General features: G+C 37.8%; 2 protein-coding genes across 3 annotated transcripts; both read right to left on the bottom strand.

Moving 5' to 3' along the window:
- Nucleotides 1–312: 312 nt before the first annotated feature.
- Nucleotides 313–4,305, bottom strand: LOC133523366 (esterase FE4-like). Of its 2 annotated transcripts, none has more exons than XM_061858889.1 (3): nt 4,140–4,305; nt 1,844–3,162; nt 313–1,335 (listed from the first exon to the last, which is right to left on the bottom strand). In XM_061858889.1, the coding sequence occupies exons 1-3, from the start codon at nt 4,266–4,268 to the stop codon at nt 1,173–1,175; spliced, it is 1,611 nt and encodes a 536-aa protein (XP_061714873.1). In that variant the 5' UTR covers nt 4,269–4,305; the 3' UTR covers nt 313–1,172. The 2 variants fall into 2 exon arrangements, with proteins under 2 accessions (XP_061714873.1, XP_061714872.1); XM_061858888.1 differs by having other exon boundaries at nt 1,127–1,335; nt 1,924–3,162; nt 4,140–4,301.
- A 5,151-nt stretch (nt 4,306–9,456) lies between these two features.
- On the bottom strand, nt 9,457–12,594 carry LOC133523365 (esterase FE4-like). The gene is made up of 3 exons (XM_061858887.1): nt 12,201–12,594; nt 10,275–11,593; nt 9,457–9,763 (listed from the first exon to the last, which is right to left on the bottom strand). The coding sequence occupies exons 1-3, from the start codon at nt 12,327–12,329 to the stop codon at nt 9,601–9,603; spliced, it is 1,611 nt and encodes a 536-aa protein (XP_061714871.1). The 5' UTR covers nt 12,330–12,594; the 3' UTR covers nt 9,457–9,600.
- Between the last annotated feature and the right edge of the window lie 514 nt (nt 12,595–13,108).

Raw genomic sequence — 13,108 nt, 5'->3', positions numbered from 1 at the left:
TTACAGTTGCCGACTCTAGTATATACCTCAATGTATTGGGCAATATTCAAAGCTAGGGGCGGATAGATTATTATGGAGAGCGAATAACTATCAGTGGACCGTTTTCGGAAGTCATGTACTGAGAGCTTCGTCTATACATATTCCGTCGCTGGCAAAGACATAGTTATGTTATCTACTACCTCTTGTCGTATTCCTCATTGCCGAGGGTCGTGATGTTATCTAGTAGGTAGGTACAGAAAGCCTTCATACATACTCGTATCTACGTAGTAAAGACTCGATGTTATCGCATAAACTCAACAAAATTTGTGTAGGTACAGATGAGACAAAGGTTATTTCTTTTATTGGTATCCACGCGGTTCTATTTGACTCAGCCATAAATAAATAAAAAGTAAATAAAATATAGGGCATTCTTAAACAAACATCCTACAATACAAATAATATACATAATAAATAAATATTCGGGAACAATCTCTACACAGATCCACCTAGCCCCAAACTAAGCAAAGCTTGTACAATGGGTACTAGGCGACGATATTCATATCTTCTTCTTCTTTTTCGAACTCGAAACCATCGGCTTCATAGACAGGGTCACTATACCCACTATTAGGACAGACAAGTCGTCATTTATAATCGTGAAATATTTTAACATCACGATCGTGTAAGTATACATGTGCGTTTAATAGTTATTCTGTTTTTTGGCATTAAACAATTAGGTTTCTGCGTCAAGTGTTAATGCTAAATATAGAAATGTATAAGTATTAAATATTGTACCTCTCAAAATTTGAACATTTTACATCAATCTCGTTATAAGCCTAGATAAGGAGCTATAAAAGCGGCTTAAACGAATTCTTGTGATTAGTGGAGGGCCGGCAAATATTTTGCTCAGCGGAACAAGGTGCGTAGCCAACGACGTGATTATCGTTAACGATCCATAGCTATTAGCTAACGAAACGCAACTGTCAGTGTCACACTAATATGGAAGAGTAATAGAGAGAGATGACTACGATACGCTACGGAGCGTTAACGATTGGCACGTTGGCTACGCGGCCAGGAATGCTAATTCGATAATGCGCTAATCTATAACTCTATAAGTGACAATTGAATGGTGAAAGAAAAGTACAGTAGGTCATGCTTTAAAAAATATTTTGGACATTATGAGGTATCACGGCAGTCTAATGTTTCACATATTGTTGATGTAGTTTCTCCCAGAATTCGAAGTCTTCTTTATTTGGGTGTGACGCCACGACGAGGTCGTTACCGATGATCAGGTACTGCTCCTTCTTAGGGTCAAACGCGGGCCATTTGACCCCCAAGCTGCTGTCCGGAGTAGGGTCACTATAACAATATTTACAAATCATATGGTTGACCCCCATTTCACATTTCTAAAATAGTTACACACACATAAATTGGCAAATATAAACCTAAAACTAAAGGTTACTTTGATAGCGTACATAATAATTATTAATTCTTATTCGCTTGATTCTTATAAAGTTTTTGGCATTACCGGACCTAACTAAACTGTCCCTAAACTAAATATGTTGTATTTATATGTATTTATCAATTAGAGAATAATGAGAAAAAAAGAGTCTTACGTAACAAAGTAAAAATTATATAAACAGTAGAGTTGTGATTTTGATTTTTTGGATTGTGATTCTACTTTTTTGGAAATCAGATAACAGCACACATGAATGCTCTAATCTACAGATTCGGCACTAACTGATAGCTCACCGCGAGCCGCAAATTTTAAGCCGAATGTGTAGATAAGTGCATTAATTTTAAATGCCAATGGACACACGCACCCGTATTTAGCATTTGATGAGGTAAGTATTCTTAAGATACATACCCGGATTTAGCAAAGTCAGTCCACAATTTTGTCATATTTTTAATAAGTTTAGTACTCTTAGTAGTTAGATCTGCTATTACTTTCTCAGTGCTGAATAAATATGTTAAATCATCGCAGTGGCAAACACTCTTTCCGTTGATATATGACCCTCCTCCAAATTCTTCAGTCCAAATGTTTCTTTCTGAATACATGTCAAATTGGTAGAAAAATAACTTGTTCTTATCCATCTGAACGAAGAATTTGGCATATTCAATAGCATTATAGTCAATCATCTGCATTGACAAGTATTTTATTAGGGCGTCGACATTGTCTTTTGAGACCGGTTTATCGCCGAAGTAATGCTTCTTTACTTTTTGACCGATAGCTAGTTGATCTTTCGCTGAACATTTCAGCGATAATTCGACGGGGACGAAACACTGTACGTATTTGTTATATTTGTCAAAGAAATTATCTTTCGGCGAAAACGCAAATTGAATAATGCCTTCGTCAGTCGTATAGCCCATCATGAGTTCCACTCCTTCATGTATACCGTTGTGTAGCCGTTCGTAAACATCGCCGTAGAAAAATCTTTCAACTCCATCAAACTCCTTTTCATCAGCTACAGCTAAAGTTATATTGATACGTAACCCCGCTTCTTCCTCGACCGTGAGAGGCGCAAAGGGATTTGTTAACTTTTCGATTGGCAGTGATTTAAAAAATTCGTAGAGCTCCTTGTCGTCCTTGGTGTTTTTACCGAGTGAACGAGCAATGGCCTCAGCCCTTAATCGGGGCTCAAACGCTCGAGCCCAATGACTCAAATTCGTGCCGCTCTGTGCAATAGCACGCTTGAACAGACCTTTGGACATTGGTGACACCAGGTGGTAGGTGACCGACCCTGCGCCGGCGCTCTCTCCAAAAATGGTGACATTATCAGGATCTCCACCAAAGTTTCTTATGTTGTTTTTCACCCACCTAAGAGCGGCTACTTGGTCTTTCATACCAGCATTTCCTGGCACTTCTTTTGTATGCAGGCACAAGAATCCTACTACAGCTAGTCTGTAATTAATAGTTATAAGGACAACATTTTGGTTGACAAGGAAATCGGGTCCATAGTAGCTTGTGTTTCCGCTGCCGCTTAAGAAACCGCCGCCATGAATCCAAAACATAACAGGCAGAGGTTTTTTAGGCTGGAGATCAGGTGAGTATACATTTAGATAGAGACAGTCTTCGCTGCTTGGCTCTGTGCAGAGTTTTCCAGTGAACATATCGAACTGATGGCAGATCGGCCCGTGGGCTATAGCGCTGCGGACTCCATTCCAAGGAATGACCGGTTGCGGTGCCTATAAAGAATTAAAAATAGAGTGTAGTTTTAAACAGTATTTATTTTTCTCCTAACGCGTATAATATTTTATTCTTCTAAAAGGCTCAGAGTGAAAAGTGTCGTATTATACATCTGCATATCTTTAAAGACATCAATACGTAAACAAACATGTTGAAGAGGTACTACAAAACAGTCAATGGTAGATATTACGTGATGATGTTGGAGTCAGTGTATAATGAATGTTATGATCATTACGTGTTTATGTAGTGTTATACTGTGTATTATCTTACGATATATGTACATAGTTATAAGAATGATCTGAGTATATTTACCTACAATTTTTCAAATAACTAAATAATCCGAATTAATGACATTATATAAGTACATGTGTATATAATAGAAATATATGTATATTTTTTCTAATTAATTCTAACTACTTCAACTCTAAATCAAAATACTTATCTATTTGTAATTCAATTATTTAAAAAAATGTTTAAATCTTCTCGGGTAAGGGGTATAGGATTAGAGCCGGCGTAGCATTATTTGACGTTCATAAACGCATTGTAATATGCCTACTTGAATAATAAACTATAATTATATATATTTCTAATTCATTGTAACTATTTCTACTTTAAATTAAAATACTTATGTATTTGTAATTCAATTATTTAAAAAATGTTTAAATCTTCTCGGGTCAACGGTGTAGGGTTAGAGCCGGCGTAGCTTTATTTGACGTTCATAAACGCATTGTAATATGCCACTATCTTTATCTTACAAATTATATATCAATATGAGCAAGCGTGGCTGGTCTTCAAATTGTGACCTGTTTACACATTGATTAGTGTTTATTTCGAGTTCATAGATTTGCTACTTGCTACTTACGTTCAGTAGTAAATTTATTTCTATTTAAACAGGCGAGGCCCCAATATAAAGGCCAGCCACACTTAAACCCCAAAGCCACACTTACCAGTATAGATCTTATAAAAAATACCTTACCTTAAATCTCAGGTCTCCCAATGGAGGCGCAGCATAAGGAATCCCTTTAAAACTATAGTACTGTCCTCCGAGTACATTATCCAAAACTTGTCCTTCCAGCACACCGTCCCGTACTCGCACTTGCACCATCGTCGAAGTACTCAAACAAACTGCTAATAATGATAGCACCAGCTTTTATATAGGTACCTAGAGAGACGAGTAAATATAAAAGACTAAATGTGATAGGTATAGTTTATCAAATGTAATTTTTTTTCTGTCTATCGCAGGTATGTTTTTGTTTAATTGTTGATTGTTACTTGTCGTGATTGCTTCAACGAGTGGTCCCATCGGAAGTTCAGCGCCGGAAGTCGCTAGCATCATGCTGAGGTCGTGTCGTGGCACTTTCTTCTCTATGTTTTTCTGTTTTGTATAATTTACTCTTCTGTGTTTGTGCTTACGAATATATTATTTGTATTCTATTCTAAAAAGTCGTATTGCTCTCAAACTTGATAATATGGCGCTTAGACTTATTTTGCGAGAGCCGTTGAAATACCACATCTAATTGGAGGTTAAAGTGCCAAGTCATAGTTTTATTAAGTACACATTATACGGATCAGGGACCTCTTTAATTGTAACGCTATTTACAAAGATATGAAACTTCACTGGTGATTAACAGTCTTTATTATTAACTCGTCTCTAGACGAACATGCCAAAACATACAGTATGCTAAGATTGTAACATTACTAATGACGTTTATCTCTCGTTCGCGCCTAGCTAAAATGTGAATATGGGAGCGAGACGCAACTTACCTAATCAGTAAGATAAAGTAAGACGTTTATAGAATCATCATCTTGTTATCTTAAGACTCATTCGATTTTCAAATTAATGTGATTTTTGTCTCATTTGGTCCTCGTTCGCCCGTTCTTTTTCTCTCGCTTGTGTTTATATATTCGTGCGAGCATGATGCGCTGAGAGCTAAAAACAGATTTAAGAAACTAAGATTTCGAATGCCGCTTCTGGTTTTTCTGGTCCTAACAACAGCTCCAGATCACTGTGTATTGTACACTGCATGCACAGTCATAATGATAGAGTTATTATGGCCATTGTTGTCGTCTGATTAGAACAGATGTTGTTAAGAAAATGTATGTAATAACTTGTCATTATGTACTAGTATCGAATAATTTTCTATTCACGTGTAGGTAAAAAAACCTCGTAAGTATGCAACTGATAATCTCGATGTAGGATTCTATTCTGTATATATTAAAACAAACATCCCCTATGGAGCAGGACGTCCCAGGCTCGAATCAGGCAGGCAGCATGGTTGTATTTTCATCGCCTGTCACTATGCCTGCCACTTTCGCACTTGTTAAAATGTGACGGGAATGGTGACAGGCGATAAAAATGCAACCATGCTGCCACCGCTGGTAAGGGCATTTATTTGTGTGTTTGTCACAGATATTTGTTCCTGAGTAATACATGTTTCCTATGTATATTTATAATATTGTCGTATAGTACCCACAAGAGCTTACTGTGACTAGGTCGGTTTGGTAAGATTTTCCTTTAATATTTATATTTTCTATTTTTGTGTTTATTTCTGTTATTAAAAATATAGGTTAATTTATAACGGTAAAGGTATCTCCTAGGAGGTATGAGTGTTAATTGTGCCAGGAGATCCCGCTCATCCGTCACGTCAGTTAGTTAACAAAAATACATAAATGAAGCATTATAAGTATTCAAAAAATACCTCAATATGATACCACCAGTCATCTTCATAACAATAACTCGACAAGGAGACGTTATCAGCGGGATTTATACATATAATTATCACAGTGCAATGAGGCTAGATCGAGCGCGGTCTACACAACTTTGACACCCACCCTCTATCTCCCTACCTGTGAACAAGATGCATGTAATTGCGTCGAAATATCGGGAGCTCAATAAAAACAATATAAAAGGTAATTACGGTTTATATCCCGGTCGATTTAAGTCATCCGTCGCCAGATCTCCTAGTTTCGAAGTCTATCACAGAGAGATACTGGATGAAAGTAGAAGAAAAACCTTTTTGACGCGAAACATGTTGTATGGAGGCTTGGAGGACTTGGAGGACTAGCTCCTTAGTAAAAAAAAATGTTTTTGGCTTAAAAATATTTTTTCTTCTATTTTTTCCTAATCGAAACACGATACCGAATATGCCTATTAAACGGGTCCCCACTCTTTTTGTTGCACCTTGTAGGTACCTAGCACACTGAATTACATAGCTCTTATTCGACTTTGAGCCTCTTCATTCCATACATCGTTCTCCATATTCTGGGGACCGTTCTTTGGTAAAAAGCCACATTTGGTTCAATAAAAATCGGGTTGCAGTACAGGAGTGCCGGCAGAAGTGAAAACTTGAATTGTGCATTTTTGATATTTTGGAGAAATTGAGTAGCAGTTTTATTAAAAGAGATAATTCTCTATTATACCTACGTAAATAAATTTGAGTGTGAAAGATATTTTGAAATGCGAATTTTAGTGTTAAGTACCTGGGCGACCGAGCTTTGCTCGGTTATAACTATTTATTGTAATATGGTGGTGTATAGGTGATAATCTTAACTACATTTTTTTACTAAATTAAACTTGTCTAAAACAATAAAAATTAAAAAATTATATATAAACTTGAAAATATAAAAAAAAATGTTAGTCACCGGGCGAGATTCGAACCCGTAACACTCGTTTAGCAGTCCGCGTCTTAACCCGCTAGACCAGACGGACAGTGGCCAGCATTACGAAATTAGCGACCATATTCTGCGTCGAAAGAAAAACGCATGAAAACTCGAAAACACGCGTTTTCCCAAACATAAGACTAATCTAGATCGATTGTTTACCCCCAAAAACCCCCATATACCAAATTTCAGCAAAATCGGTAGAGCCGTTTCCGAGATCCCGGAAATATATATATATATATATATATATATATATACAAGAATTGCTCGTTTAAAGGTATAAGATATATATATATATATATAATTAAGAGTAATTCATGAGACGTGAGCAGGACTAAAGCCTACACAATCAGTAAATGTTAATGAATCGATCACCATCATATTAAGTAAAACAATCACGCCCTGTTTTCTGTTATTTAAGTTTTTGGTAAGGAAAAAATTGAGTATTTACAATCATGGACACCCAACAATACAAATATACAATACAACACAATTAACACAGATTAAACCTCTTTAACCGTTATGACAGCACTTTGATTATGAAGAAAATAAAATGTCTCACTTGAATGAGATACGATTTTTCAAAAGTAACCAGGCTTCGATGACATTCAATTTGCACGTCACCATGATGTCACGTGACGGTCTTACGAATTTTCAATCTGACGGTCACGTGACCCCTGACGCGAGTTTAAAATTTTTTCCCCATCACAAAAAGTGCACAACGGCGCTAAAGAAGTTTTCACTTCAAAAACACGCGCAGTCCGTGGCTACTGACTATTGACTAAAGGTCGTGTATTTAATAAATAAAATGTGAATATTTATTATATGTGTTTATTGATCAAACACAACTTACAGACTGAGCCGGTACATGATTGATACATAACTGAGGTATATTAAGTGCGAAAGTACACCACACCCCACCACACACCAATATGTCCTGCTCCATTTTTAACTTACCCCACCTTACCCTATTGATGTTATGTATTATCAAATAAATAATTTATTTCTTCATAATTGCAGAAGTCGAGCATACAGACATGAAAATTACAAAAAGAGACACCTAAAAACGAAGAAATAAATTAATTCCAAAAAAATATCAACTATACTAAACTCCCCTATAATGGAACAGGCATCAGTAATGGGATGGTAAGGACAAATCCTGTAAAACAAGTATTTACCAACAGTTTTTAAACGCTGACAACATTTTACCATAAACAAGAGCCAAAGAGCTGCTTAAGTTTAATATTTCAATTATATTTGTTAGTTTGAAAACTAATGACGCCATACATCCCATGACTGGAGCAAAAATAACAAAGTTTTCATTGGTTAATAATATTGGAACCAATTGCAGTAGATTTCATTAAATAAATAGAAAACATAGAGGACGAATTGGACATTCAACTTTTAAAGCGTAAAGCGGTAGAAATTTCACTGATGGCGGTGAAATATTAAAAGTTCTCGAATTTTTTCTTAAATGTCCCATGATTGGTGCCGTTGTACATATGTACTAAATAAATCAAAACAAATTACCTTTGTTGTTACCTACACCCGTCAAAAAATTACAAAATAAATATAAACAAACTACCCTTGATTTCTTACCTACACCCGTCATAAAATTACAAAAAATAAATCTAAAATAACCCACCCTGGCTCGTACCCGGTTCAAAGGTCCCCATTATTCCCGCTACATTTTCCCGCTGAACTACAACAGAGACCTGCTGAATTAGGTACGATCCAGTACGTGGGTTGCAGCCCCTCTCTCTCCTCTTAACCCCAAGGCCCAACCCTGCTGTCTAAACTCTAATTAGGCACAAAGTCATAAGCGGATTCTATCGCAGAGTACTTTGCTTTGCTTGTGCTTAGACTTTGCCGCGGGCTCCGCTGCTGATGCAGCATTAGTTTGCACAAGTTGCAACCCATAAAAGGCAGAACCCCCTCCGCCACGGAATCATGGTCAGTCCATCAGCCTTTTACCGTCTGTGTGTGTTGCGCCCTGGTGGTTCCAAAACGCACGGCACAACTTTGGCAACTAAGGCCGTGGACCTAGGTGTCCATTATCCTCCACCATTATCCCGCAAAGGCAACTATGAGCCTGACACATTCTTGCCCCCAACCTAAGTGCCGCTGAAATTCTAAGCGAATCATTAACCAGCGTTTCAAGCTGAGGTACAGGCACGGCATATAACCACGCCCCAGACTCAGCCCGTTCAATGGTTCAAGGGCTTTAAGGTTAGCACCCGACGCAACACTCAACAGCTAGTCGTAAACTTGCTTATTCCACAAGTTTCCCATTGTGTTTGAACAGCTGGGTTGTCAGACCGTTTATCGCCGGGGATAGTGTCCGACCATTTCGCACGCGCATCAGAAATGTACGGGACCGGAAAATTCGAGGAAAATACCAGCAGCAAGATCCACAGCACCAAGCGACTAGTCTAATGCGACAAGTATGTATTGTGCTGTTTGGAGTTAGAACCACAAGTATTTTAAGGCTTATTTAAACTTTCACGATTTTTACTCATCATTACCTATTGTTTACTACAACGAGCCTTAATCGTGTAAAATTAAGTTTTCAATTTACCTCCGACGTTTCGAGGACGGTTGTCCCTGTGGTCTCGGAGAAGACTGGCTAAAGGTGACATCAACATCTTCTAGCCTTCATCGTGACCACGGGGACAACTCCGTCCTTGAAACGTCGAAGGTAAATTTATTATAGGTATAAATAGGAGGTAATTTTGACAAACACTTATTTGGACTAATCATGAGGTTTTACGGCAAGTCTAATGTTTCACATATTCTTGATGTATTTTCTCCCAGAATTCGAAGTCTTCTTTATTTGGGTGTGACGCCACGACGAGGTCGTTACCGATGATCAGGTACTGCTCCTTCTTAGGGTCAAACGCGGGCCATTTGACCCCCAAGCTGCTGTCCGGAGTAGGGTCACTAAAACAATATTTATAAGTTATATGTTTGACCACCATTTCAAAAGTACTTTCATAGCGTAAGGACTTCTCACTTTTTTGGCTTTATGAATACCACGATTTACACGTATTAAATTGAATATGTTGTATAAATATGAATTTATTAATGAGAGAATGATGAGAAAAATATGGTCTATACCTTGACTTGCCAAAATAAATTTATGAAAACAGTAGAATTGTAATTCCACTTTTTTAGAAGTCAGTTAATAAAAGAATATACTCTAGACTCTGACTACGTTAACTTTGCACATATATATCCCTATAAACAATGGAGTTTGTCAAGTATGGACTTGACATAGCACTTAGCATGGAAACTTTGTACGTTTTGGCAGAACTGCACTCATTCCACGCTCTAATCTATATGCTGGGTGCTATCTGATAACACACTGCGAGCCGCAAATTTTAAGCCAAATGTGTACGTGAATTTATTTTAAACACCCGGAGCATGAGGTGAGTATTGTTAAGATACATACCCGAATTTAGCAAAGTTAGTCCACAATTTTGTCATATTTTTAATAAGTTTAGTACTTTCAGTAGTTAGGTCTGCTTTTACTTTCTCTGTACAGAACAAATAAGTTAAATCATCGCAGTGGCAAACGCTATTCCTGTTGATATATGGACCTCCGCCAAATTCTTCAGTCCAAATGTTTCTTTCTGAGTACATGTCAAAATTGTAGAAAAATAACTTGTTCGTATCCATCTGAACGAAGAATTTGGCATATTCAATAATATTATACGTAAATATCTGCATTGATAAGTATTTTATTAGGGCGTCGACATTGTCTTTTGAGACCGGTTTATCGCCGAAGTAATGCTTCTTTACTTTTTGACCGATAGCTAGTTGATCTTTCGCTGAACATTTCAGCGATAAATCGATGGGTACGAAGCACTGTACGTATTTATTATACTTGTCAAAAAAGTTCTCTTTCGGCGAAAAAGCAAATTGAAGACAGCCTTCATCAGTCGTATAACCCATCATAAGTTCGACTCCTTCATGTATACCGTTGTGTAGCTGTTCGTAAACATCGCCGTAGAAAAATCTTTCAACTCCATTAAATTCCTTTTCATCAGCTACAGTTAAAAATAAATTGATACGTAACTCCGCTTCTTCCTCGACCGTAAGAGGGGCAAAAGGATTTGTTAACTTTTCGATTGGCAGGGATTTAAAAAATTCGTAGAGCTCCTTGTCGTCCTTGGTGTCTTTACCGAGTGAACGAGCAATGGCCTCAGCTCTTAATCGGGGCTCAAATGCTCGAGCCCAATGACTCAAATTCGTGCCGCTCTGAGCAATAGCTCGCTTGAAAAGACCTTTGGACATGGGTGACACCAGGTGGTAGGTGACCGACCCTGCGCCAGTGCTCTCTCCAAAAATGGTGACATTATCAGGATCTCCGCCGAAGTTTCTTATGTTGTTTTTCACCCACCTAAGAGCGGCTACTTGATCTTTCATACCAGCATTTCCTGGTACTTCTTTTGTATGCAGACATAAGAATCCGACTACAGCTACTCTGTAATTAATAGTTACAAGGACAACGTCTTGGTTGATAAGGAAATCGGGTCCATAGAAGCCGGTATTTCCACTGCCGCTTAAGAATGCACCGCCACAGATCCAAAACATTACAGGCAGAGGTTTTTTAGGCTCGAGATTTGGTGAGTATACATTTAGATAGAGACAATCTTCGCTGCTTGGCTCTGTGCAGAGTTTTCCAGTGAACATATCGTACTGATGGCAGATCGGCCCGTGGGCTATAGCGCTACGGACTCCATCCCAAGGAATTACCGGTTGCGGTGCCTATAAACACAATGAAAAAAATACTAAAGTGAGTATAGTTACTGCGAGGTTCAGAGTTAGTTGGGGTTAGCTCGTATCATACACATCTACTATAGTGTGCAATATAACGCGTTTTGACGTTCATAAGCGCATTGTAATATGCCTACAGACTTGAATAATAAACTATCTTTATCTTTATCTAACCACAGTGCATTTATACAAGAGTAGGTAAAGCATCTCTGAAAAAAGGTCAATCACGGAAGTAAAAACTTTTCTTGGGGAGTTAGGGCGTCGCCTGCAGGAGAGGAATCTCGATCCCCGCTCCGGGTCGTTCCTGGCGCAGAGGTTGTCCATCGTGGTTCAACCGGGAACGCAGTATGCTAACCTAACCTAACTAATCCTCAAAGCCCCATCGGCAACAAACTGCGAGATCGCGTGCCTTGATGAAGGCAGGAATGCCTGGCTAGCTGAACTGCTGGTTGTGCCACCTAATCCCGAGAGGCGAAAGGTCTGGAATATCTTAGCCTCTACTGCCATTTTGAAATGTTTAATTGACACGACCCGATTTCGAAAATATATACAGAAAATAACTACAGTTATATTAATTCACAAATTTTCAACGGCTTACCTTAAATCTCAGGTCTCCCAATGGAGGCGCAGCATAAGGGATCCCCTTAAAACTATAGTACTGTCCTCCGAGTACATTATCCAAAACTTCTCCCGCCAGCACACCGTCACGGACTCTGACTCGCACCATAGTCGAAGTGCTCAAGCAAATTACGCTAATAATGATGACACCAGCTTTTATGTACTTACTTAGAGAAACGAGCGAGTGTTTTTGCTTACCATACTTATGTTAATTTATTTCATTCTATTGTACTTATGTTTTTTTTTTGTTAAACGTGGAGGTATCTAGTTCAAATTAAAATCATTTATGCTTAGGTCTATATAGTCCCTTGAAGATGTAAAAAAATCAACTTAAAGTAAAAAATAAGATACGACCGTTTTGCCGCAAAAATCGTGTATTTGTACCTAAAATGTACCTATAGTGTACTTGCCGTTGAATTCCACTATGAAATTTGGCAAGTAATATCGTAAAAATTGTAAAAAAATATACGTTAATATTGAACGGAACCTTCAATGGGCGAGTCCGACTCGCACCTGTCTAGTTTTTTCTTCTATAGGATCGAAAGGTCTCGTGATTCTCTGATAGAAATAAGACAAAATTGCTACATTTGAAATAAAAGTGTAAGTAGTAACTTTAAATGAAATGACACTCTCAACCGTAGGCACATCTTCCTGTAGAAGCGTCACTTACAAGCACTAACATTAACTGTCTTATTGTAATCATAACCCTCATCTCTGGAGTCGGAATAATGTAATCATATTAGGGGACGTTCATTTACGATATGGTTTATTTAATGTTCGAAATATGAAGGATAAGTCACAAAATTGAAAAAAAAAATACGCCTTGTTGTTTTTTTGTCATTTAAGGGAAGGTTGTGTTTTTTCGCCTAGAAAAAGATATTCAGCTTG

Source organism: Cydia pomonella, chromosome 12 (assembly GCF_033807575.1).
Source record: "Cydia pomonella isolate Wapato2018A chromosome 12, ilCydPomo1, whole genome shotgun sequence".
Taxonomy (NCBI): Eukaryota; Metazoa; Arthropoda; class Insecta; order Lepidoptera; family Tortricidae; genus Cydia; species Cydia pomonella.
Note: the sequence above shows the minus strand (reverse complement) of the source record. Positions and strands in the feature narration are given on the sequence as shown.

Coding starts and splice junctions, on each gene's coding strand:
- LOC133523365 (XM_061858887.1), bottom strand. CDS start 12,329: ATGGTGCGAGTCAGAGTCCGTGACGGTGTGCTGGCGGGAGAAGTTTTG. Junction 11,594..12,200: donor TGGGAGACCTGAGATTTAAG/GTAAGCCGTTGA, acceptor TTGTGTTTATAG/GCACCGCAACCGGTAATTCC. Junction 9,764..10,274: donor ACTAACTTTGCTAAATTCGG/GTATGTATCTTA, acceptor ATATTGTTTTAG/TGACCCTACTCCGGACAGCA.
- LOC133523366 (XM_061858889.1), bottom strand. CDS start 4,268: ATGGTGCAAGTGCGAGTACGGGACGGTGTGCTGGAAGGACAAGTTTTG. Junction 3,163..4,139: donor TGGGAGACCTGAGATTTAAG/GTAAGGTATTTT, acceptor AATTCTTTATAG/GCACCGCAACCGGTCATTCC. Junction 1,336..1,843: donor ACTGACTTTGCTAAATCCGG/GTATGTATCTTA, acceptor ATATTGTTATAG/TGACCCTACTCCGGACAGCA.